The 25,740-nt window shown below is 41.3% G+C and overlaps 3 protein-coding genes and 1 long non-coding RNA gene across 11 annotated transcripts; 3 read left to right on the plus strand and 1 right to left on the minus strand.

The window, feature by feature from the left end:
- The first annotated feature begins 48 nt into the window (after positions 1-48).
- On the plus strand, positions 49-6,533 carry frmd8 (FERM domain containing 8). Of its 4 annotated transcripts, XM_086013238.1 has the most exons (12): positions 49-360; positions 439-479; positions 1,243-1,340; positions 1,434-1,601; positions 2,147-2,248; positions 2,581-2,639; positions 2,770-2,936; positions 3,079-3,291; positions 3,367-3,490; positions 3,592-3,741; positions 4,138-4,366; positions 4,458-6,533. In XM_086013238.1, the coding sequence occupies exons 3-12, from the start codon at positions 1,250-1,252 to the stop codon at positions 4,568-4,570; spliced, it is 1,416 nt and encodes a 471-aa protein (XP_085869364.1). In that variant the 5' UTR covers positions 49-360; positions 439-479; positions 1,243-1,249; the 3' UTR covers positions 4,571-6,533. The 4 variants fall into 4 exon arrangements, with proteins under 4 accessions (XP_085869364.1, XP_085869365.1, XP_085869366.1 ...); XM_086013239.1 differs by lacking the exon at positions 439-479 and having other exon boundaries at positions 49-309; XM_086013240.1 differs by lacking the exon at positions 439-479 and having other exon boundaries at positions 49-285.
- Positions 6,534-7,158: 625 nt separating this feature from the next.
- On the plus strand, positions 7,159-12,378 carry vps51 (VPS51 subunit of GARP complex). Of its 4 annotated transcripts, none has more exons than XM_086013428.1 (12): positions 7,159-7,245; positions 7,395-7,612; positions 7,885-8,014; positions 8,112-8,258; positions 8,348-8,567; positions 9,339-10,245; positions 10,504-10,719; positions 10,838-10,921; positions 11,099-11,233; positions 11,319-11,440; positions 11,568-11,655; positions 11,727-12,378. In XM_086013428.1, the coding sequence occupies exons 2-12, from the start codon at positions 7,439-7,441 to the stop codon at positions 11,985-11,987; spliced, it is 2,484 nt and encodes an 827-aa protein (XP_085869554.1). In that variant the 5' UTR covers positions 7,159-7,245; positions 7,395-7,438; the 3' UTR covers positions 11,988-12,378. The 4 variants fall into 4 exon arrangements, with proteins under 4 accessions (XP_085869554.1, XP_085869553.1, XP_085869555.1 ...); XM_086013427.1 differs by having other exon boundaries at positions 7,160-7,347; positions 7,423-7,612; XM_086013429.1 differs by having other exon boundaries at positions 7,160-7,347; positions 7,427-7,612.
- A 1,597-nt stretch (positions 12,379-13,975) lies between these two features.
- Positions 13,976-23,861, plus strand: tm7sf2 (transmembrane 7 superfamily member 2). 2 transcript variants are annotated; one of them, XM_086012560.1, is made up of 12 exons: positions 13,976-14,075; positions 14,405-14,532; positions 14,955-15,034; positions 15,715-15,911; positions 16,578-16,632; positions 16,834-17,028; positions 17,786-17,889; positions 20,453-20,572; positions 21,307-21,475; positions 21,549-21,629; positions 21,834-21,956; positions 23,196-23,861. In XM_086012560.1, the coding sequence occupies exons 3-12, from the start codon at positions 14,962-14,964 to the stop codon at positions 23,354-23,356; spliced, it is 1,278 nt and encodes a 425-aa protein (XP_085868686.1). In that variant the 5' UTR covers positions 13,976-14,075; positions 14,405-14,532; positions 14,955-14,961; the 3' UTR covers positions 23,357-23,861. The 2 variants fall into 2 exon arrangements, with proteins under 2 accessions (XP_085868686.1, XP_085868687.1); XM_086012561.1 differs by lacking the exon at positions 23,196-23,861 and having other exon boundaries at positions 21,706-21,835.
- On the minus strand, positions 14,034-25,365 carry LOC147133129 (uncharacterized). Its single transcript, XR_015081864.1, has 3 exons — positions 25,219-25,365; positions 15,698-15,896; positions 14,034-15,204 (listed from the first exon to the last, which is right to left on the minus strand). It is a non-coding gene; the product is annotated as an uncharacterized LOC147133129 (long non-coding RNA).
- Between the last annotated feature and the right edge of the window lie 375 nt (positions 25,366-25,740).

Raw genomic sequence — 25,740 nt, forward strand, 5'->3', positions numbered from 1 at the left:
ATAGCTGCAGTGACGTTTGATCATGTGACATGACGTCATGCCCCTGCCGCCCGGAAGCACCGTAACTATTTTAGACGCGTCATTTCCGAGCCAATTTAGTTGACGTTTGACGTTTGCATCACATTAAACCGCCCTCTATTCGGGTTATTTTGGGTTTTGTTGTAACGTGTTCTTTTATATCCAATTTTGAACGCGAGAGTTTCTTTTTTTGGTTGGTGAAACATGTAACATTCCACTGTTTGAACGAAGCTGTCACGCCCCGGAGTGAGCCGTTCAGAATGAGCGGTTCGTTCACCACTCGCACACTCGGTAACAATCGCGCTTGTCCGGAAAGCTAGTTTTAGACAGACAGTCAGCGAGGTAATAATCATCAGTAGTATAAACGAATTGCAGACGAACGTGTCTAATGGATTAAGTTACATTCTTTCATGCCCTGAGACGACAGAGGAGTGGAGCAACAACTATATTCAAATTGACAGGTTAGTGTAACACTAAAGAAATGTTGCTCTTCCACTAGCTAATAGCACTTATAGTTTAGACGGTATGCTAACATCATTAACGCTGATAGTTTTTGCCCCCCCCCCCCCCCCCCCCGACCCTCTTTTTTTAATCTTATGGCCTACCAGCTGGGTGGACACAGAAACACGAAAACACAGTTTTGTACTTCTGTACTCTTGACACCTTGTTTACAAACCTTAAATTTAATGCGTTTGAATGCTTTATCCTTTTACAATTGCGTGACCTTGTTTGTTGTTTGGACATACTCGGAAGAATTCGGTTTCCAATGTTTCTCTGATTAGCAATTGTTGCCTTGCTAACACTTAGCACAAGTTAGGGCTGCTGAGAAGCATTATAGCGATGAACTAAGCTCTGTGGAATCCCTTGTTGATGGGCAGACGAACAGTGACACATAAACGATAATTCCATGTCAACAAGTTACCATTACTTAACTGGGGTGTTAACATGTTTGTTGCTGTTTCCATGTCGACAGTCAAATAATTGGACGTTAATTAAGATGCCTCCCCGTTTTCTAATAACGTCATCGCATAAACAATCGTCATGTTGTTGTTAATAAGCATCTCTGACGGTGTAATCTCAAAGGGGCATAATTTTTGTCAAAGCTACTTGTTTAGGTGTTTTTGGTCTCAAAAAATTTGAGAATCCCTGGCTTAATAAATGCACTGATTTGCACATGGCTTTTTAGTGTGTGGAAGTGTAACTCCAGACTTATTTGTGTTTCAGATTTGAGATGGAAGGAGATGTGTGTAGCTTCCCCCCAGACTCGTCAGATGACCACTCGCAAAGAGGAAGTGTGGCTTCTTCTGCAACACTCTCCCACAGTATGTGCAATAAGTCATCATGTGAATATTCATCAGGACATATATTTTCTTTTTTGATATATTGCTTATATTCTAACTGTGTTTTATGTCCAGCTCAAGATGTGCTCATATACCTGTTTGGTGAGAGCGCAGTACACTTATCAGTAGAAGGGCTCGGCAGTCTTACTGTGCAAGAGTTGGGCCGCTCTGTCCGAGAGGCTCTTCATGTTCCTGAGTGTGCGCAGGATGCCTTTGCCTTCTGGCTGTCTTCTCCCCTACTTGGTAAAAAAAAAACAAACAAACATAAGAACAAAACTCTTCTATTTTACAAATTAACATACATACGTACAGCCTTGTCAGTGCTGTGCTCATTTTTTTCATTATTTACATTTTGCATTTCATTTCATAATGCTAATACTTTAATTCATCTACATAAATGAGTTTCTTTTATCCATTTCTCAAAGAGCACAAGAACAAGATTTCAGAATTTTTTGACTCACTAATAGCTGCGTTATTGTAAATTAGACCAAAACACAAAAAAATTTGGCTGGCGACCAGTTCGGGGTGTAGTCTGCCTTTCGCCCATTGTCAGCTGGGATAGGCTCCAGCACCTCCCCGTGACCCTGTACAGGATAAGACGTTTGGAAGATGACACTAAAAAAAAAAAACTAAACTAAATTGTCATTGCTAAACTTTCATTCTTCTGTACTAATTTTTGTAACATTAAATATAATTGCTAATTTGCAATTAGTGAGCCTCATTTGTGGAAGTGTTTTATAAATACAGATTCATCTGATTATCATATGTGCCTCTCTTTTTCTCAACAGAGCTCCAATTAAAGGCAAGGCATCAACCGTACAAGGTGTGTCGCCAGTGGCAAGACTTGCTCTATCGCTTCACAGAAGCCTCGGAGGAAGACATTTCACAAGGTGAAAGATTGGTCCCTACCTCTTTCTTTTCATCTTTTGTTAAATGCCTATGTTGTTAACATTTCAAATGTTAAAAGCGTTCAGAAATTGCATCTTTATATTTAGTCAAACTTGAAGTGTTTTTGAATAAAGTGGTTGCGTTTCTTGCTCAGAACAAAGGAGGGCACAATAGCTTCAAGAGTGGATGCGTTTCTGAATTTTTACAAATATAAATGAATAAAAAATGATTTGCAAAACTTTGTAACAGTAGCGTGTTAGCGTGTCCAGTTTACTCTGCAACATCACCTCACCTTCATGCACTCAAGGCCAGGGTTTCTCTTTTCTCACCTCAGATGAGCCCTGCCTCCAGTACCGTCGCAACGTGTTTTATCCCAAATCTAAAGAGCTACAGGTACTTACAGGCAGCATTATATTGTGCTTTCATTTTTAATTATTATTAAAAGCAGTGAGTATAGCTCCACAAAGTTCCGCTTTACTGTCGCTTAGTCTGCTGTTGAATCAATTATAACCTTGGTCTTCAGATAGAAGATGAGGGAGTGCTACGACTTTTATATGAAGAAGCCAAGCAAAATATCATCACTGGACGATACCCCTGCGATCCTGAACACTGGGCCTCTCTTGGAGGCTTGTCTCTTGCTCTTCATGAGGGGACAGGCCTGGACAGGCAGAAATTGACCACTACTATACGGTAAGTAAAGGCCGGCGCGTCACCAGTCAACAAATGCTTTCAGTCTTTGCTGCTATTGATGTGAATCTTTTGCCACCGTTCAATGATAGCACCGCACACAAGTGTTCTGCTATCATTTGATGCTATGTTCATCCGCCCACAGAGAGAAAAAGCTGTCTTCTTTCCTGCCGGCACATGTGGCCACGGGGAGTGGAGGTTTATTCTCCACGTTGAGAGGGAAATCGAGCCGTCAGGCAGGGTTGGAACAGAATCTCTTGGAGGAGTACAGAAAGATCAACATATCTGGAGACTCTCAACAGGACTTGGAGCTTCTGCAGCAGTACCTCAGAACATGTCACTCTCTGCCTTATTATGGGTAAGAAATACTCTAATTAGTTTAAAAAAAAAAAAAAAAAAACATAGCTGACAACTTTATGACCTGTTTAAACAGGTGTGCTTTTTTTGATGGGGAGATTGACAAACCCGCCCAAGGGATCCTTCAGAGAGTGAAACGTAAAGCTGTCAATGTTGGTATCTCGCTGGAGGGAGTTTATGTGATGGACGTCAAGGAGAAAGTGGGTGCTCTTTGTTTGTGAGCTTTGTGAAATGTATAAAAGCCAATTTACATTTCCCACCCGTAACCTTGACCCCTCTTCTCGGATGTGTATTGCCGCAGCATGTGCTTCTCGGCTTGCGCTTCAATGAGCTTTCCTGGGACCACAGCTACCCCGAGGAGGAAGGGGACTCGCACATCCTGTGGCTCGAGTTTGATGGCGACGAAGACGGCACTCCCGTCAACAAGTTGTTGAAGATTTACTCCAAACAAGTGAGTGTATTATGTTCACTAATTTTGTCAGCGTTGGGCATGTCAGTCCATCGGTCATCATTCTGTCATTATTTCAGGCCTAGTCTGTTTGGCGGTGGCGGCGGTGACAGCCAATTGGCATCAAGAACGTACTTATCACGTCACGCAGGCCCAGCACAAGCAGACACTGAGTTAAAAAAAACAAAAACAAAACATTGGTGTTAACTTTTCGGTCCCACAGACCGCAATGACATTGTCCCATATTATTTATATTTCACCTATCTCCACGCATTGTTGTTGTTTTTTATCGGGCATTAAACGCAAGTACGTTCTCGACGCCAGTTGACTGTCGCCGACAACGGCCCACAACGTGAAGCTTCAGCTGAATTCTATGTTGCGCATCTTTATGTTGGTCAGGCAGAGCTCATGAGTGGCTTCATCGAGTTTTGCGTGGAGCTCAGGTCAGTGTCTGAGGGTGGAGCCGCGGCAGAAACAGACGGCGACGCAAGTCAGTCACAACAAGCCTCTGGCAAAGATGACTGTGACAAGAATGGACGCGGGGGACGGCGCGGGATGTTGCGCCGGCAGAGCAGCGTCGTGTGCAGCCGGGTCCATTCGCTTAACACCATAAATTATGTTGACAATGGTGAGTTTGGCCCCTTTGTTGCTTACGTTGCAAATCCAAGTCAACATCCAAAAAGTTGATTAAACTTTTGTCTATTTTTTTTTTCCCCTAGGAAAAGAAATCAAATGCTTAAAGCCAAAAAGAGCTGCATCCTTTTTCACGCGACAGACGTCTGGACCCATGTACTCTTCTGTGCAAGTGACAGAGAGCCTGGAGCAGGGTTGAAAGTCATCACCTGCAGCACCGCCGCCTGCTCACATAGACCAAAACAGAACATTTAAAGGAGACGTGTGACTGGAGATTGACACAAAAGCATTAACATATGTCGGACCAAGTGAGGGATCTTATGTTGACCATATTTATCTTCTGACGTTGTGTATATTTTGCATTTATGTTAACGTGAACACCAAGTGATTTGTTAGTTGAGATGCCTCAAAGGGTCACAAGTGTAGTGAGCATCAAGTGCTGACAACAGCCTGAATACAGAGAAAAGCCTTATAGAAATGACTGCTACCGATGACTGTCGCATGAACCTTTTGACTGCTCTGAAGTGCTCTTGAGCAAAATTCAAAAACCTCTTCAGCTTAACAGCTGACTTACCTCTTTTTTCCTTTTTCCTTGATCGCCCAAGCTAATCATTACCATCACAGCTTAGCCTGTTATGACTGCTTATCCTTAGGAATTTCAGGGAAAATCATCTCAAGTTTGCTTCTTTTTAAGATGACAGTGCCTTGTTCCAAAAGGACAGCAAGGAGACTATAGTTTAGGATTGATTCATTTTGTTTTTGTCTACAGTAGGCTATTAATGTTTGCTGACTTTGGCACCAGGGGATGGAACGGAACAACTGGTGACATTTACCTTGAGATTTTAAGTATGCAATTGTGAAACGGCAACGCTCACTAAACATTTAAAACAAAAATGCTGCAACAAGATGTTGGGAATGGTCTTTCATATGTCCCATGGCTTAAACTGACCAAGTGATATTAACTTCATAACATGCTACTAGAAAGACAGCAAAGGCTTCTCGCCAAGCATGTACAAACAACACCACCTCACTAATGGGCATCAAAGGAAGTATACATCTTGCAACTTGAACACAAATCATCCTTGAAGCCATACTAACTTCAAGTTCCTTTTTTAATTTCCATGCCACCATCTCAATATTTGTACTTTTCTACACACGTTGTAAAGGTTTGCCATGTTATGTATCCAGCCTGTCAAAGACAAATGTTGCAAATACTATGCATGTCACATTGTAGAATAGGCATTCCAATACATGTGATCATTAACGATAAAGGTGCACTGTTTATAAATTATTTGTTTTTGTATATCAATATTTTTATGTTATGGTGTGTGAACAAGATTGAAGTTGTGTTTTCTCTTCAACACTCACTTTGCAAAAGCGTGAAGTGCCTTTCATGTTTGTGTCCATGTTCAGATGGCGGTAGTACATTGAAGCTGTCAATGGAGTTCGGCTTTTGTTAGACCGGTGAACTGTGTACTTTTTAAAGTATTTTCCACATTTAACTCACTTTACTCTGTTGATGACATTTTTTGTAGGCAGAAGACACGGCTTTGCTTCGTCAGCCAGTCACTTCTTCCTGTCATGATATTTATGCCTTGCTTTTAGAAGTTAGTCTTCCCCCCAGCATAGCAAGCGTTTTAATATTTGAGTGTAAGGAAGTCATTGTGACCATGCCAGATTTAGATTAAGATGAGTTTCTGGCTATAAGCACTGTTTATATTATATACAGTATATTTCAAACTTTAAATATGCTTTTTAAGTGGTTATACATTTTTTTAATACACTCAAGATAGCAATGCAAAATATTCTTGCTGGTGCTTGTGGAATTTGAGGTCAACATTGTTTGGTTCTGTTTTAAACGTGCTGCTCTGTGTGAACTCAGCAGTCCAACCAGACAAGATATTTTTTTCCATAGAACCAACCCGAGAAGCGAAACCCGTTTAAACACTTGAAGCGTTTTCTTTACTATCCGTTTTCATTTGTTCTGCTATTATATGGAAAAATATTGGTTACCTATTGCTTAGGTTGGCATCATTTTATTATAAGGGTTTTTACTTTATCATAGTAAACATGCTTAAACCTACCTAAAATCTAGACTCACTGACCCTGGATGTATCCCCACTGAAACTGCATTTTAACCATATTAAATAATTTTAATTCGCCTTTGTATTTATTTATTTATTTGTTAACATTCTTGCAATAATTGCTGCATAAAAGGGGTGGGGGGGGCGCGTGTTTTATTTTTCATTCATTCATTCATTCATTATCCGTACCGCTTATCCTCACAAGGGTCGCGGGCGTGCTGGAGCCTATCCCAGCTGTCTTTGGGCAGTGGGCGGGGGACACCCTGAATTGATTGCCAGCCAATCGCAGGGCACACAGAGACACACATCCGCACTCACAATCACACCTAGGGGCAATTTAGACAGTCCAATCAACTTACCATGCATGTTTTTGGAATGTGGGAGGAAACCGGAGTACCCGGAGGAAACCCACGCAGGCACGGGGAGAACATGCAAACTCCACACAGGGAGGCCGGAGCCGGGATCGAACCCACGACCTCTGAACTGTGAGGCGGACGTGCTAACCAGTCGACCACCGTGCCGCCCGCGTGTTTTATTTATTTATTTAAATTACTGTAGTTTGAGACGATGGAAAACAAAACAATAAAGAGCACTTCACTACTTCAGAATTTAAAAGAAACATGCACTATACCGTAGTTCGTTTCCGCGCACATTACCCGGAAGAACAATGTTGACGGTAAAGAAGGTTACCTCTTGTTTGTATGTAATCTTTGGTGACGCGATGGCAACGCCTACGGTGCAACGCATCCGGAAGTGCTGTGTGCAGAACGTCCTTACTGACTACTGCTAAGTATGCATTATAGCTTTTTCTTGGAAACGACTGACTTTTGTATGTTAATCGCAAAGCTACAGGGATATTGCACAGCTGCTTTTCACCCGGGTTCCTCTTTCGGTCAGTAAATTTTCGATTTTTTTTCCCCTTCGCCATCTGACTGGTAGGCTATTATTATTACTGCTTGTCAATCAGCCAGTCACCGATTGCAATGGAAGCTGAAGCCCCGGCCTCCGAAGACCCCGGGAGGAAGCGTCGGGTGCACGGCATGTTGAAGCTCTACTACGGACTCAACGAAGAAGGAAAGGTGGATGAGAAGCCACAGTCCCTAGATCCCTGTGACATCAACGGGCCTCATTTTGACCCAGAGCACTACCTAAACAAGGTGAGGCTGGGGCTCCTCCTGTCACACCCAGTAAAAATAAAATAAAATAAAATACAAAAATCACTGTCTTAACACTATCAGACAGGTATTTATCTTGATGGGTTGTAGTTGTTTGCAGTGATGTACATTTGTTTGTTCAAAGCTTGAGGATTTTTTTCCCCCCACTTTTCATTAGGACAATGCTAATTTAACAAACACTGACTAAAGCGGTGCCAGTCACCTTATATTTTTAAAATGTGGCTAACCAGTGACCATTATCTGTCCCAATTCAGCTTCGAAAAGAATGCTCTCTTGCAGAGCTGATGGACCAGGAGACCTGCATGGTCAAGCAGATCCGCTCATTGGATAGTGACATGCAGACGCTGGTGTATGAAAACTACAACAAGTTCATATCAGCTACAGGTGAGAGGGTTCACTTTCATCCTTAAATTACTGTTGAAAGCTTTATGCGGTCGACAATACCATGATAATCAAAACTATTTCACCTATCTTTTGCAAGACACCATAAGAAAGATGAAGAATGATTTCAAAAAGATGGAGGATGAAATGGACTGTCTGTCTGCAAACATGTCGGCAATCACTGATTTTAGTGCGCGCATCAGTGGTACACTTGAAGACCAGCATGCTCAGATTACAAAACTCTCAGGTGACACACTATAACCTCACCATTTTCTTGAGTGGGTTGTGGTTATGCTTCATGTTTTTGCTGTCCTGTTTTCTTTACACCTTCCTCAGGGGTCCACACTTTGTTAAGAAAGCTACAGTTTCTGTTTGAACTGCCTGCCAGATTAAACAAATGCTTGGAGTTGCAAGCCTATGCTCAAGCAGTGAGTTCCCACCGGCGTGCTCGCTGCGTGCTGCAGCAATACAGCCACATGCCTTCCTTTAAGGGCATTCAGGATGACTGTCATGCCATCATGGACAAACTGGCGCAGGAGCTTCGGCAAAAGTTCAGGTGTGTTTTGCTGACGTCTCAAGTGCAGATGTGATACAGTGACAGACGGGCCTACAAAATCCAAGCAGAGTAACAAAGCGGCATACCCCAAATAAATTTATGATCATATTCTTACTTTTTACATGAATCTTATGTCACATCTCAGCCAATTGTAGCTGGTAGCTAGCTAGAGTGTATGAAGGTCAATGTGCATGATGTTGTTGTGAACTACCCGTTATACCGTAATTTCCGGACTATAAAGCAAACCAAATTAAAAGCAGCAAAAGCTAAATTTAACTATAAAAAGAAAATTGTACTCAAATTGTCCTCTTCGTATTATCTGTGGTGTCCACATTAGAACATGGGATATTTGCGAGGAAAGAGGTCACACGGATGGATTTAAAACACTTTTATTTACCTTAAAGTCAACCCAAACATATTTTTTTCAAGATTATGTTCTAGTTGAAACAAGGCATTCTCGTTAATATTGCATTTGTGGAATAAGAGTTAATCCACCCATTTTTAGCCATCTCTGGGGTCGGCGATTTTGTAGGTTTATAATTGCCTGACAGATGTTTTTTCAGTGAATAATGGAGCATAGGTTGAAAAAAAAAAAAATACTGACAATTTGTGAATGCCAAATTTAGTTACAGGATGTGAGTGTTTTGTTGTGCTCTATCCAGACTATGTAGTGTAAATTGTTTCATAATTGTTATCATTCATAATTCAGCATCACAATAGTCAGTAGGTGTAATAGTCCCGTTTTCCCCGTGTGCGTTGTTCTGCTCACAGGGACGGCGGCTCGAGCGCTAAAGACCTTTCCGAGTGCGTGGAGCTGCTGTTGCAGTTGGATGAGCCAGCAGAGGAGCTGTGTGAAAAGTTCCTGAGCCATGCGGGCTCTCGCCTGGAGTTGGACCTGCAGGGCCTGGAGGCTGAGATAAGACCCAGCCCGTCCGCATCAGCCGTGAAAGATGCCCCTGCACGCAGGCCTTCACCTAGCGCCGCTGCGGCCTCGCCTCCTGACGGCACCCCCAAAACAAACGCTCTCCCTTCTCCCGCCGCAAACACCGACATCCTGGAGTTCATCGACAGAGGCTGCAATGAATTTGTCAGCAGCTTGTGTTTAGTAATTACATCATATCAAGAACTTTTCATTAACCACGCCCAGACAGGCGAGCTAGCATCCAAGAATATTCCTCAGATGGCTAACGCCAAGCTGCACGCCTTCGTGGACGATCTGGCCGCTCGATATTTCTCGCTGGTGGAGCGAAGGATCCAAGAGGAAAAGGGGGTCGCAGACAACTCCCTCTTGGTCCGCGCCCTTGACCGATTTCACCGCAGACTCCAGGCTGTGGCCAAGCTGCTGCCGGGCTCCTCTGTGCCGAACCAAGGCACTGAGATTGTGATCCGCGCCGCGACCGAGCGAGTCAAGCAGTACCTCGCCGCTCTCCAGAGTTTCTACATGGACAGCTTGACAGACGTGAGGCAGGCCCTGGCGACGCCTCGCCTCTCGCTGGCCGCCCCGGGGGCCGGCTCTCATCTAGGCGGGCCGGCCTCTGGCAGGGACGCTCCAACCAGCCTCCCGGAGCTGCTGTCCTCCCTGTCCGCTTCCATCCTAAATCAGATCAAGTCCGTGTTGGCATCGGTGCATCTGTTCACAGCCAAGGACATCACTTTCTCCAACAAGCCATACTTCAAGGTGAATATTCAAATGGGAGTTCTTAACTCATTCACTGCCAGACATTTTCAAATCCTCTTTTACCCTAAAACGATTGGAAAAAATCAAAATAAGTTCTTGGGATTGAATGGCTGGGCTGTTAAATGACAAATAAATCCGTCATTGGCAATAAATGAGTTAAGTACATCAACGAGTTACATTGAGGATGTTTTGGTGGTGGTTGTTTAGCCGTTTATAACGCAATGCCATCCTTCAGTTCCTTGCTTTTATATCTTGTAGGGGGAATTCTGCTGCCAGGGTGTCCGCGAGAGCCTGGTTGTGAGTTTCGTAAAGTTTGTGTGTCAGTCCTCTCGTCAGTTTTGTGAGAGCGCAGGAGACAAAGGAGGGTCCACCCCGCCAGCCCTCCTGTTGCTCCTTTCTCGACTCTGCTTGGACTATGAAACCTCTACAATCTCTTACATTCTCACTCTGACTGACGAACAGTTCCTGGCACAGGTAGTAGCTTTTCATCATCATTTTCATGTTATCAAGCTAAACTAGACATCCTGGATTTTGTGTGCAATTGGTGAATTTAACTTCGCGAAACGTTTCCTTCTTTTTGTAAAATTTTCAGCACCACAGTCCGGTAACGGCCGTCACTGCTCTTTGTGCAGAAGCCAGGGAGGCAGCACAGAAACTACTGAACCATTACGTGAAGGTAATTACTCTGCCTTTTCCATTTTCCATTTTTAATATTGTGGTTGCAGTAAGCAGTGTTTTAGAACTTAACTGCATCACTCTGTCTTGTTCATAAAACTCAAATAACAGCAAAATCCTCGCATCGTCCAGCTTTATTTCAATTAATGCGGCATTGTCTTTATGTTCGTATTTGCAGGTTCAGGGCCTAATTATATCACAGATGCTTCGAAAAAGTGTCGAAACACGCGACTGGGTCAACACTATTGAGCCGCGGAACGTGCGCGCGGTGATGAAGAGGGTTGTAGAGGACACCACCTCGATTGACGTCCAGGTGACACATTTGGCCTTGAAACAGCATCCTCTCTCGCTATTTTTTTTTTTTTTAAGCAGACATCCGACATCCTCTGTCACCTCAGGTGGGTCTTCTGTATGAGGAAGGCGTGAGGAAAGCGCACAGCAGTGACTCAAGCAAAAGGACTTTCTCGGTCTACAGCAGCTCAAGGCAGCAAACTCGCTATGCTGCAAGCTACACACCAAGGTAGAGCGCCTACTAATATGCAAAGGATTACCGTATATAAGAGCAGTTTGCAGCGGCGTAGAACGGCACTGCTCGACAACACGACTGGATGCAGAATTAAATTTGAATACGGTTTGATTCTCTGCAGCGCTCCCATGGACACCAATCTATTGAGCAACATACACAAGCTGTTTTCTGAACGCATTGACATCTTCAGCTCAGTGGAGTTCAATAAGGCGAGTGCTCTTGGTTACCGTCTTCTCACTCGCAAACCCGCAGACAGTCGCTCATTCTGCGTCTGTTGCAGGTGTCCGTGATGACGGGAATCATTAAAATCAGCTTGAAGACGTTCCTGGAGTGCGTCCGGCTGCGCACGTTTGGCCGCTACGGGCTGCAGCAAATCCAGGTCGACTGTCACTACCTGCAGATGTACTTGTGGCGTTTTGTGTCTGACGAGAACCTTGTACATTTCCTGCTGGATGAGATAGTAGGGAGCTCCGCCCACCGCTGCCTGGATCCCGCTCCGATGGAGCAGAGTGTCATTGAAGTTATCTGCGAACGAGGTTGAAAGCTCAAAGCGCACCACCGAGTAGTTAACCAGAGTATACACACAACTACTGGATGTTATCAAACACTGGAGTCTTACTGTTTTGTTGAGTGTGCTACTAAATGTTACTTGTAGCATGAAAACATCCATAAAGCATTCAGAACACATCAGTGTGTTAACACAGTAAAACAGCCCTTATAAGAATAATTTAATTAACTCACAAGACACTAATAAAACAGTTGGTAAGCAAACACTATAAATCAAATCTGTCCGAAACTTAAGCTACAATGCTCAAGTAGGTCTAAATCCATCGTAGGGCTACTGCACCTTAAAACGTGTTTTGTTTTCTCCTTAATTGAGGTAACTATTGTTGTGATTTGGGCTAAACAAATAAAAGTTGATTTGATTTTGATTTTTTTACACCCCATTAATCACAACTACATCCAGTTTTCTTTGGGTGGGGAGAGTGTGTCCGTGGGTGGGCACTGCCCCTGTTAAGGACTATGGTGACACAAATAAAGATTGCATTTTCTTTTAAGATGGTAATAAGGTACGAAAACACTGTGGGAAAAGCTGCCATTGCAGGCTAAATATGAGAACAGACTATTCAAAGACACTTGTCTTTCAGGACACCAGACACTGAGGTCTCCAGAGAAGATGCGCGGCATTTGCTAACCCAGATGTCAAAGTTGGTCATGTGAATATAAATTCACAAATTAGTATTTTGTGCACCCATTATATGTCACTATTTCATGGTCACACATTAGCATTTTGTGTCCGCGGTATATTAACGATGTGGCCACAAAAAAAAAAAAAAAAATCCCATGTAATGTTTGTCCTTCAAGTGTGCAAATCGTGCAACAAGCAAAATGTCATTGTGGGGAACGGCAACAAACACAAACATTTGCTCGTGTGCTCTAGCTGAGAAAAGGCCACACGGTGGTTGTGTTGGTAGCTTTAAGTGCGGTCTCCATTAAATAGACGAGACTGAGACGGCTCCGTATCGAAGGGCTTGCAATCGTTTAGAGTATTTTTACAACCTTAAAACAGTAACTCCCTTGGGCCACAGGAGGGCGCTCAGGGTTAGCGCATGCAATGAGTCTATCGCTACCATAACAGTGGTCACCATCTTATCGCACCCGTCAAGTGCACTTCGTGCACACCTGTCTCCAAATCACCTGCAAACCGAGGTCTCTTCCGCCAATCCAAGCCAACCTTTTTCTTCTGCTTATTCAACGGCGCTTTGCACACTTGCGCCACCCGATGACTGCTTTGGCTTACCGTGCAAATTGTTAATTTCACGCCACGAAAAATGAACGTGAATCACATGCCATAAAGTACGGTAACCTGATTTTTAAGGAATTACTGTACAAAGTTGAAAACCAGTCTCCAGTTAGGTGCACGAGACTCTCATGAACAGGTATACTGTACAGATATATTTTACATAAATATCTAATATCTTGCAAATCTTTTAAAAAGTAACAATAATATGAATAGAAAAAAACAAAAAATTTTACAGTATAGCATATTATTGAAAAAGAAAATGTGATTAATTGATTGATGTAATTTTCCAATGTCACTGTTACATGCCTGTAAAATGCCTGAAATATAACCCTAACCCTAAATAATACCAGTTTGACGAGTGCTGCCACGTTGGAATTGTAATGATGTTGGTTTGGCAATTTATTGCAGTCAAATTTTGGTAAAGGTGGTCTTAACCAATGACAACATAAACTGGTGCTAGTCAATACTTTGTGTCTCTTCGATAAGCTCCAACCCCCATGCAGATACACAATGTCAAATTTATAGCCCGTAATACAAAATAGTCTCAAAGGGCTTACAGGTCTACAGTTAACGCATTCTTTGACATACGGTAGATAGATAACATCATAGGATAACATTGCTTGCCAAATGCCTTTGCGATCTCCTGTCCAGTCTGTGGCGATATGCACCAAAGAGATGTAACCCGCCAAAAACAAGACGAAGAAGAAGCAGCAGCAGCAGAAAAAGAAGAGAACTGCACATCCGGAGCAAACTACAGCGTCGTCTAGTGCGATATATTTGTAGTAAGCGTGTGAACAGCATCGGGTCTCAGGCTGGCTAGACAAGGTACTCGATGTCTAAACATTGTAGTACATGTTCAGGTGTTTTGCAACATCTGTTAACATACATGGTTAAAAACAAGTTTCAACCAGAACAATGTCAATACAGTTCAAAGCAAACTATGGCGGACAAGTTCCATAAACACGTTTTTTTTTATCTTTAACTTCACAAAAGAGTCAACTCTTAAACACGTTCTCAATTTGGTCAGGGGTAACAGCAAATGTTTCAGATAAGTGTGACCTCTGTCCAGCTTTCTGCATGTTGTGCGGTGATTGCTGACGCCACCTAAGTGACTGATCTGATTCGACAAAGTCTCTTGTCCCCGCCCTCTTCAGATTCCGTTGAGCGATGTGATTGGCTAGACTATCATTTGCGTCGTCGAACATATTGAGGGGGCGGGTCCATTTGAAGCCTGCTTGAGTGCTGCACTTTGTCTTGGATACACGTACACTACGTCTGTAAGGTAGATAACTTTTTTGATATTTTGCACTGGTGTTAAGATCGTTGTATAATCAAATAGTTAAAAACCATAAGAAGAGCTAAAGAAAAACTAGCAAATCCAAATAATTTGTTAATCATTTGGGTCTGGTATTCATTGCATCTAATCATAACAGAATTCACGATTGACTTGCTGTTTCTAATGCTGGAATAAAAACATCACTATCACATACTTGCTCATGGATACATTTTCAATTATAATGTATGTATGTCAAACAGTGCAGAATATTGGAGTGGATGTATAGTTACAAAAAACAACAACTGAATGTTAAACTGTAGTTATTTTACTAATGCGTTATGTATGTATTTATTTACACATAACATTTCAGAGTTAATCATCAAAAATGTATTTGCATCATAACTTCTAATCTTATGTTTTTACATCAGATTAATAATGAAGTCAAAGAGTCAAGCACCAAACGGCAAGGCTTCCCATAACACAGAGAAGGAGTTTGGAGGAACCCTAGGTGAGTCAATTCATTTTTGGTCATTCAAAAAATTAATATTGACACCGTTTAACAATCCTTTGTAACACTTCCATTCAAGCGCTTGTCTTCATTTAAGTCGCAGGTGAGCTGGAGTCGATCCGAGTTGACTTTGGGTGATAGGCAGGGTACACCCTGGATTGGTCTCCACACTATCGCAAGGCACATATAGAGTAACAATCATTCACAATCATATTACGCCGGAACAATTGAGAGTAAAATGCATTATGAATTCTAATTGAAAAAAACTGCTGGATGTTCTGGATATGGATGTTTTGAAAAGAAACATATGTTTTCATTTAAAACAAAGACAAAGAGACTTCTGATCAAGGAAAAAATATTTCCGAAAGTCATCACATCCATTGTGGACAAATTGTGCTTGTTATTGAACATGACATAATAAGAGCAAACCCATCACAGCAACCATGTGCGTGGGACTTTGTATTGAACTAAGCGTCAGATTCAATCTTCTTTTAAGAAACGAAAACAGACTTTGAATGTGACAACTCAGGGCTTCAAAATGTAAAATAACTGAGTAGAACTGTTGCACTGCCACTGACAACTGAGCTACTCGTTACAGCTGCAATTTCAGATGCGTGAATTATTTAGAGTAATAATCACTTCTCAAATGCTATCTGCTTGCACCTGTATTTCATCCCCAGGGGCCGTTTGCATTCCCATCTTTCTGCCATTGACGGTGCTTTTCCTGATTTGCGTGAGTCGATCTCCTGACGCAGCTCTGCTCCAGTGGCCTCCGCCCTTGCCGTCGCTTGACGAGCTGTGGGACCCTTCGGCTCCCGTCCTCCTGCTGGGCTGGATAGCTCTGCATGCTTTCCTGTATCTGCTACCGTTAGGAGAGGTACACGTTCATTATACATGTTCACGGGTGATACAGTATAACTCCAGCTGCTGCTAGAGTATAGTGACTGGTGATACTTTCAACTTTGAGTAAATGAGAAAAAAAATAGTTTGTAATAACAGTAATGATGAAGTTAACTTTTTTTTTTATAGTGTTTTGAATGTCATGATGACTACATTACACAAATGAAGAAATGTAATCTGATGACTTTGATAACGACAAGTAACAAGTTTTCTGGGACTTGAATTTCCAAGTATTTTAATGAGTGTCCTATAAAAACATATAACTAGCCACCATATTAGCCATGCTTGTACAGTATAATCCGATCCAATGCAAGATATGCAGCAAAATGTTAACAATTAAAGAGAGTTTTTTTTCATGAATATTAATTAATTTTCATCATTGGGCTTTGCAGCGGTGCAGAATTTCAATGTATCATACTGATGACACTGATAGCTATTTTTTGAATATTTTGCCCCACCTTGCAGTTGAATAATGTAAAATGTCCAAAATATTCATTATATATATAAAAAAACAACCTTTCAGAATTGAGTAGTGCAATGTAGAACTACAAAGCATGTTTGCGCAGGTGAACCTAATGTGGTTAGTGAGTTGGGTCTAACAACTGATTTTATAGTAATTTATGAATAATTTTTGTTTCTGCAGATATCTGAGGGATTAGTGTTGAGGGATGGAACACGTCTCAAGTATCCCATTAACGGTACTGCTTTTTTTTGGGGGGGGGGGTTGACAGAAAATACTGTATCATCTTTGTGGATTTATCTTTTAGTCTACACTTCATGCTAGCCCCTTCAGCTTCTTTATGCTACAACCTTGACAAACTTTACATTTCTAAAGTTTATAAACCTGCGTAGGTTTTCAGTGGAGGCCAACAATATTTATGTTTGTTTCTTTCCTGCAGGTTTTCATAGCCTTTGCATCAGCGGTGCATTGCTGATATTGCTTCTGATGTTCAAGGCACCTTTGGGGCATCTTTTCGAGCTGATATTGCCTCTGGCTGCGTGCGCAATAGGAGTGTCATTCATGCTCTCCGTCTACCTCTATGTTTGTTCCTTTTGGGCTCCTTCTCATGCTCTCGCCGTGGCGGGCAACACAGGTGAGAACGAAGGGTCAATTCATTTAAAAGGAAGAAGTCTTTCAAGCGCCGTGGGCGATGTGCATATACTGTATTTGTTACACTATGTGCCGAAAGGTTCAGATGTTCCTTTGGGTAAGTGGTAGAGACGGGAGGTATAAAGCTGCTGTCGAGAGCAGTAATAAGTCCTTGTATCTGACAGTTTGGATTTGCAGCCTGTAGGCTTCAGGCGTTAAGTGAACAGTCACACACAACAAGATGACCCCGTTACATGGGCTCCACTTCAGGAGGCTGAAATCGAAGAGAATCTAGCGGTGTGATTTAACCGCTGCTGGCTGATAATGTACACATTTTGGCAAAGCCATATGCTTCAGACGTGCCTTGTTGTAAACATTTAAATCAAAACAAGAAATGCCACCAGGGGTTTATTTAATGTCCTGTCGTTGATTATCACAACATTTTGGAGACTGCAAGAATCAAATGAGAGCCAATGAAAGAATGCTGTTTCAATATTTCTGCTTTTCTAAAGACTATGTTTTGATATACAATGTGAGAGAGGTATCCTTGAGGAATATGCTAATGATGCAATTTCATGAAGGAATATTTGAATGTAGATAGGTAGATAGTTTAATAAAGTTCATTGATCAAAATTAAAAGCCATTGAGAGGAATGCAAAAAAGCACTCTTCCATTTGTTTGCGGTGTATGCCTGAAATATCATATCACTAATAGTCACATATTAAAGTTTCACTCTTTATTTATTTTTTAATTTTTTTAAGGAAATCCTCTGTATGACTTCTTCATTGGACGGGAGCTAAACCCACGTATAGGTCATTTCGACCTTAAATATTTCTGTGAGCTCAGACCAGGCCTGATTGGCTGGGTAAGTAGAACTAAGATAACCACTTGTCATTTTTGTTACTTGTCGTTATCAAAGTCATCATATACATTACAAAATGATTGAATTCTTCAAGGTAACCTTTCTCTCTCGCTGTACAGTGTGAATACTAATTGTTTGAAAGTGTCTTCTGAATGCTATTTGAGGTTACTGCCATTGGGTGGCGATGTTGTTCAACATAAGCCTACATTTTATTTTTGGGGGGGAGTTCCAGACCGACAGAATCAAGAAAAAAATGAATCTCACCTTGCTGACCTGAGGCATTTAATGTAGGCGACTATTTTGAAGTACCTGTGAATTACCAATAAGCGTTCACCCATTCTGTATGTAATTGTACCTTTTTTTTAGGAGACATGTATCTCAATTTCTTATGTTTCCAGTAAAAACAGCAAAGGCTTTGCCTATTTGATCATTTTAGAGTGAGTTATGTAGGAGAGAACACAAAAACCTCCCACGGTCCACCCAACTGTGTGTGGGAGAGTTTGGTTGAATGTCTGACAGTATTTATTTGACAGCATCTTTGCTTGCAATAAGTGCTTTTCACTGACTGTAAATGTTGGTTTATATTCATTACAGGCCCACAACACAGTCTCTAAAATAGCCACTAGACTAATTTCAATAAATTAACATTTCTCTCAGTGAGATGTTTGTTTCCTATTAATTTGGTCATTAAGTTTATACCAAAAAGTAGCATTGCACATACTCTATGGTGGTCCAACATGTCAAAAAGAAGTTTCTTGTGTTCCCAAAAAGGAAAAAGTCTGAATACAATTATGACACACTGTAGCCTAATTCAGCATTTGTGCTGCATCGCTTTATTTCTCCTTCACCCGACTTGTAACCCAAATCTGAAGTTAGATGTCATGGCAGCTGGACTAGACTTGACCAGAAGAAGGTCTTAATTCCTAAAATTCATCTGTAAAACCGATGACAAATAGCCGTGTCCTTTGCTGAAGTCTTTTCTGCACGTGATGCAAAACATAAGCGTGACATGGAGCAGATGGAACATCAATATATGATATTGTTTGGTCCAGGATGCATTTTACTGTGAGAGTCATGTGCAGTTCATGTAAGAAGCACGAGGGGGTAAACTCAGTTAAATTGAGATAATTCATGTTTAATGTTGATGAGAAAATCAAGTAGAAGCAGTTCAAAAATGGATAGCAAAACAATGCAGTGATGATTTGTCAATGACGAATGGCCTATTTTCATGCCCGTAGTTTCATACCGAGGTGATGTTGACGTGAGGTCGTTCGAGCTTTGCTCTTGGGCCTCTTGAGCTGACAAAGATCTGATCTTTGTGGAGTGCTCTAAAATAAGTGATTTAAATTCAGGGCATAGATGAATAAATTATAAAGCATGCACTTTTTGTGTGTATGAGGGTATACCACTCATTCGGTGGCCCAACGCCTTCGCTCTTTACACTCCTTGCAACAAATTAGAATACAATACAACTGCCGCCATTTCCTGCAGTAGCTCAAATTTTGTGATTCAAAATTCACTGCTGTACTGTTATTGAATCCTGTAATGATACACGGTATAGTATTCAGTAGTGCATAAACACCACTGCTATCAACAACCATGTGGTAGACTCATATACTGGAAAATTGTTTTTTTTTTTTTTTTTTACTTTACAGCAATCAAAGCACTCATTAAGACAGCATTTGGAATTTAAAAAAAGGTTTGTTATGGTCTTATGCCCCTACATGTTGTTCTCATAAGGTCATCTGCCCCTCCTCACGATCACTCGGCAGTTACAATATATTGAATATTACACGGAAGTATGTATTGTCATTCTTCATGTAAATTTGTATTCGCTTCAGTATTAAATTGGAAGTCAACCCAAACATATTTTTTTCAAGAGTATGTTCCCAGCAGGCCCACGAGTTGAAACATGGCATTCTGATAAATATTGCATTTGTGGAATATGAGTTAAGCAGTAAAATGCACTCGTTTTTAGCCATCTCCGGGGGCGGCCATTTTGTCTTCTGTCGACTGAAAATGACATCACAACTGCTCACAACGACCAATCACGACTCAGATTCAGAAAACAGGTCAGCCGTGATTGGTCGTTGTGAGCAGTTGTGATGTCATTTTCAGTCGACAGAAGACAAAACGGCCGCCACCAGAGATGGCTGAAAACAAGTGCATTTTGCTGATTAACTTATGTTCCACAAACTCAAAATTAATCAGAATGCCATGTTTCAACTCGTGGGCCTACTGGGAACATATTCTTGAAAAAAATATGTTTCGGTTGACTTCCGCTTTAAAGTACTAATGAAATGATGTTTTTCTTACGACTACGAACTCTAATGTACCCAAGAATGTAAGTCAAACCTGTACATAAACCGTACCTATTTAACAATAAGAACACTTTTTTGAGGTAAAATGTATTAAATGACCTCACACAATTTTACAGAGTGCACCACGCTACAGCGTTTTTTGCAAAATAGCAACTGTCTGTTGCCTGTCCAATATCTGACTAGAAATAGTCGTGAAATGGAATACTGTAGCAATAATGTGCCCATATCCTGTGCGTTTCTTTCAGGTGGTCATAAACTTTGGTATGCTGATGCGAGAAGTGGAGCTTCGAGGTTCCCCCTCACTCGCTATGATCCTGGTCAACAGTTTTCAGTTGCTGTATGTGGCTGACGCTCTGTGGAACGAGGTGGGATGTCAATATTCAATATTATTTGTAGGTTCAGCCAATTGCCGTAATTTCCAGGCTATTGAGCGCACCTGATTATAAACCTTCCCCACCAAATTACGATAAGAAGAGAAAAGAGCTTACATAGGCAGCAGTTATTTAGCCGCAGGTGTCCACGTTGTAACATGGGATATTTACATGGAATCATGTTACACAGAACGATTTTTGTTACCGTATTCAAAGTATTACCCCTCCCTGACAAAAACGTCACCCATCATTTTTTCTCTGAACTCATGCATATTATACAGTCCCTCAATTTTCTCACATCTGTGCTCAAAAACAGAAGTATTGCCTGCATGGTAGATTTGTTTTAAGTCGAGAAAGACATTTTTTGTGTAAAGACAACTTCTCTTACCTTGGTAACAGTTTGACCAGTCACCAAGAATCATGATGGCCCGCGAGTGGATTTGTGAGATGAATAAGGAAACGGTCATGAATTAAAACTTAACGTCTTACCCGTGTTAAAGTGGCTTCTCCAAACAGCAAGCAGTATTTTCCAAAACAAGCGCCATTTCACAGTGAGAATTGGGACACCCCTTCATTATTCTGAATACGCACATCTGAGTTCTAAAGGGTGAAACGAGGGTAGAACTGGGGGAGGGGGATCCATAAATTAGCTGCAGGGTTCTAAGCGCGTGAAAAAAAGTAGCGACTTATACTTTGGAAATGACTATAATCTTCTTTGATGCTACCAGGAGGCGGTTTTGACCACGATGGACATTGTGCACGATGGTTTTGGCTTCATGCTGGTCTTCGGTGACCTGACCTGGGTTCCCTTCACGTACGGCCTGCAGGCGGCCTTTCTGGTCGAGCACCCTCAAACTTTAAGTCCATTGGGAGTTGCCGCTATAATTACTTTAAATGGTAAGCACATTCGGATTCTCAGTTTTACAAAATATTGTTTTTCTGTTCTTAAAATCATCCTCCTTGCTATTAGGAATTGGATATTATATTTTCCGAAAATCCAACTCACAGAAGAATCAATTCAGGAGAAACCCCTCACATCCAAGTGTTGCAAGTCAGTACTAATGACATTTTATTAATTAATCAACAAACACCGCTGATTCATGTATAAAGGTTTCTTTTCTTTTCAGTGTGGCTTAAAGAATATTATGATATAGCGAAGGCCTCTATCAAGGGCGTCTGCCAGTGAGATTGGGAAACGCTAATTAGTTGAAGTGATTGCGACATTCTCCTCTGCATTATCCACGGCTCCTCGCAGGGCTCGAGACCATCGCCACAGCAACAGGGAAGCGTTTGCTGGTGTCTGGTTGGTGGGGTCTCGTTCGTCATCCCAATTACTTGGGTGATCTCCTCATGGCTTTGGCTTGGTCTCTGCCTTGTGGTAAGAACACAGCATCATGCGTGTGCGCGTTTTACATTTGACACACTCACTTCATTGTGGCCAGCTGGATGTTTGTGTGATATTGTTACCACTCCCCCATTTTACAGTGCCTTGACAGTACACTTTACGTTGACCAAGTTATTAGTTAACTGGTTTATTGGTCAATATTTTTAGAGAAATATTTACAATTTTCATTGTTTCCCTCTACCTTATACAACAAGTATTGACTGTAAATATTTTTACATACAGTATATTTAGTAAACAAAGCCCACATAATTGTAAATAGTAAATGGGCTGTCACTTTTATAGCGCTTTTCTACCTTGGGTAGTCAAAGCGCTTTACACTGTACCTCATCTACCTACTGATGACGCAGCATCAGGAGCAGAAGTCAACCCAAACATATATTTTTTTAAGGATGTGTTCTATGCAGGCCCACTAGTTGAAACATTCTGATTAATATTGCGTTTGTGGAATATGAATTAAGCAACAAAATCCACCCGTTTTTAGCCATCTCTGGGGGTGGCCATTTTGTCACTTCTGTCGACTGAAAATGACATCACAGACCCTCATGAGGATGTGTGATGTCATTTTTAGTTGACAGAAGTGACAAAATGGCCGCCCCCGCAGATGGCTAAAAACGGGTGGATTTTGTTGCTTAACTCATATTAATCATATTGCCTTGTTTCAACTAGCGGGCCTGAATTGAACAAACCACAACGACACAAATCTGTATCGTGGTGACACATAGTCCTATACTTTCAGTGATTGATCCTTTTCAGTGTGACAGAGTAGTGCAGTTTCCAACCCACAGCCATTCCCTCACTTCCTTCTATTATCAGATAAATTGTTGCGACTCATGCTAGACGCATTGAAGGTCTGGTCTCATTGTTCCTGTCTAGCACGCGAAAAAAAAAATGGAGGCTGTCAGTTCTTTGTTACTGCTGACACATAAACATGATGTGACTCATTGTTTAGCTGCTTTTGTAACTGAGAAGTACAAAAGTTGAGGGGAGGGAAATGGGAATATGAGCACAATGAGCACCGGTGGATGGAACAACTCCTGACCGAACAAACTAAATGGATGTTCGATCAAAAACAGAAAATAAAAGCCCTTTTCAGTGGGGAATGATGACACCCACCCACTGTCAAGCTGGAGAAGAAAATGTGCAGGTTCAATACAGCGATTTCCAAAATTAATTATCCTCATTCCCTCTTTCCCATCTGCTTCTTTTCGGTAGGATTCTCACATCTTCTTCCATACTTCTATGTGATATATTTCACCGTTTTGCTGATTCACCGCGAGGCCCGTGATGAGAGACACTGTAGAGCCAAATATGGACTCGCATGGGACACATATTGTCGACGTGTCCCCTACAGGATCGTCCCTTATATTTACTGAAGAGTAAAGGCCACGGGCGGACTACAAGCAAAACTATTCTATGGCGCCTTCATGGCAGATTCACACATGAATGCGCTGATTGAATGAAACGTTGAGGGGAAAATGCAGTCACTTAATTAACTTAATAACTCGCATATTGTTTCAAATGTATTGTGTGAGGCCAATTGTGCAAAAAAAAAGGGGGCGGGGGGAAGAAGCCTCCCTTGGTCTTGTTTGTGTTTCTTTTGATATTTTTTGTCCAATTATGTTAGCGTCCATGCCAATGCTGTAGGGCTCTCCCATTGTTGATGAACAATTTTATATTTCATATATTTCTGGGTCAACCACTTTGTAATCAGTTATATTAATGTGAGTTAGATCCTTATTTACAAATCCTATTGGGGTTTTCAAAACATATTTTATAGGAAACGTTTTATTGCATTTCCATTGTATTTCTTTTGATGAAATGAGTAATGTTATTGAGGCCCTTTTTTTTAAATGTATGTGAAATAAACATTTCTAAAGCACCAAACCATTTTAATCTTGCATCATAATTGACATTATTTAAAGTGGAAGTCAACCCCAAAAGTAATTTACAAAAATATGTTCTATGAGCCTCCACTAGTCAAAACAACGGCATTCTGATTAATATTGCGTTTGTGGAATATGAGTTAAGCAGTAAAATCCACCCATTTTAGTTCATGTCAGGGGGCGGCCATTTTGCCACTTGCTGTCAACTGAAAATGACGTCACCTTTCCTCGGAGCTCAGGTAACAACCAATAATGGCTCAGGTTCAGAAAACAGTCGAGCAATGGCTCAGCTTCAGAAAACAGGTGAGCAGTTTATTAGTCTTATTCTGACCTAAAGAATAAAAGTAGTAATCATTTGTTAAACCTTGAAGTAGGAGTCACATATTGATCAAACCCCCTCTTCTATTAACTCATTCACTGCCAAGGACATCTTTTTTGTCTTTTCACAGTCCAGACATTCAATCCCAGAAGTTGTTTTTTTTTTTTTCTTCTTCATTCCCAATTTTTTCAAACATTAGTTTAAAAGAGGGTCTGAAAATATCTGGCGATGATTGAGTCACCAAACATTTGCATTTGATTACAAATAACACATGTAATCCCCCCTCACTGATTGCAAATCACATTTGATGAAGAGAGCAAATACTATTTCTGTCAAATACAGCGAGTCGTGCAAATAGAGGTGAGAGTGCACTATGTTGATGGACGCCTTCATTTGTCACCTCCATGCACGCACTTAAGTACACTTTGCTTCTGGCTTCGCCCACACCTCACTCAAGCTATTTTTTTCGCCTTGTTTTTCCCAACGTAAAGTGCTAATGACAAACATGCTGGGACACTATGCCTACTCGGTGGAAATGGTCGAAATGCTTCATAGTTGTACAGTATCACTGTAAGTAGCGTATGTTTAATGTGCAATGCACACTGACAGCAATGCTGACTTAATAGTCTATTCATTTTATCAGAACCTTTGCTATATTGTTATTAACAAGTGGAATTCAGATTAAGACTCATATAATATACCATATACTGCATGTTTACAGTATGTTGTGAGTGGAATATATTTAAATGACAAGTGAAGAGCGTGATATTCCAATTAAAAAAAAAAAAAATCTGAGAAATGAAATGTTAGCAAATTAGTTGGGAAAACAAACATTCATTTCTGTCATTTTTGGGCAAAACAGTTTCAAAATCAATATTTAACTTCTGTCATTTGAGTGTCTTTGTTCACAATTTACTACAGTACAGTATGTTCTTATATTTCGCAGCCTGAATAACATGCAGCGTTCTACAGTGTCTTGTGTAATGATGAATTAGCGATTCAGTGTGTGTGCCTATGTGTATGCCAATCTTACCGTTTCGAGCCCTGCAGTTGTAGCCAGTTTCCATGGCAACGTGTCTGTGAGAGCACAGACGTAGGAAGAGAGGGGAAAGGCGTTGAGACAGTTATGGCGGTGTGAGAGTGATGAAAAAGGAAGAGCCCAGGATGAGTGTGAAGCAGTGTGAGCCGTGGGAGAAACAGATGCATCTGGTGTGTGTGTGTGTGTGTGTGCATGTGCGTATGTATCCTGCGATAAGCCTTCAAGCGTAGTTGTTGTCGTTATGCTTTTCATCCATACTGAACATGTCCGCATGCACAGACCGTCTGTAATTTAAACATGTAGCAATGTGCTAAAGAAATACTGCCAGGCATGTGAAAAGTGCAAATGAACTTGAATGATATTTTTCTGTGCTTGAGTGCAAGCCTCGGAGGGAGTCAAGAGGAATGTCTAATACAATTTTGTTTCCATGGTGACAGTGGGAAATGATCCTTTTTGGTCGGAGGAAAAATATCCGCTCGGTGCCTGCGTTGCTGCGTTTATTTTGTTTTAATCACT

Source organism: Filicampus tigris, chromosome 17 (assembly GCF_054856515.1).
Source record: "Filicampus tigris isolate MCC_2025a chromosome 17, RoL_Ftig_1.0, whole genome shotgun sequence".
Taxonomy (NCBI): domain Eukaryota; kingdom Metazoa; phylum Chordata; class Actinopteri; order Syngnathiformes; family Syngnathidae; genus Filicampus; species Filicampus tigris.

Coding starts and splice junctions, on each gene's coding strand:
- frmd8 (XM_086013238.1), top strand. CDS start 1,250: ATGGAAGGAGATGTGTGTAGCTTCCCCCCAGACTCGTCAGATGACCAC. Junction 2,640..2,769: donor CCAAATCTAAAGAGCTACAG/GTACTTACAGGC, acceptor CTTGGTCTTCAG/ATAGAAGATGAGGGAGTGCT. Junction 3,742..4,137: donor TGAAGATTTACTCCAAACAA/GTGAGTGTATTA, acceptor TATGTTGGTCAG/GCAGAGCTCATGAGTGGCTT.
- vps51 (XM_086013428.1), top strand. CDS start 7,439: ATGGAAGCTGAAGCCCCGGCCTCCGAAGACCCCGGGAGGAAGCGTCGG. Junction 10,246..10,503: donor CCAACAAGCCATACTTCAAG/GTGAATATTCAA, acceptor TATATCTTGTAG/GGGGAATTCTGCTGCCAGGG. Junction 11,656..11,726: donor GCTCAGTGGAGTTCAATAAG/GCGAGTGCTCTT, acceptor CGTCTGTTGCAG/GTGTCCGTGATGACGGGAAT.
- tm7sf2 (XM_086012560.1), top strand. CDS start 14,962: ATGAAGTCAAAGAGTCAAGCACCAAACGGCAAGGCTTCCCATAACACA. Junction 17,029..17,785: donor CGCCGTGGCGGGCAACACAG/GTGAGAACGAAG, acceptor AATTTTTTTAAG/GAAATCCTCTGTATGACTTC. Junction 20,573..21,306: donor CTGACGCTCTGTGGAACGAG/GTGGGATGTCAA, acceptor TGATGCTACCAG/GAGGCGGTTTTGACCACGAT.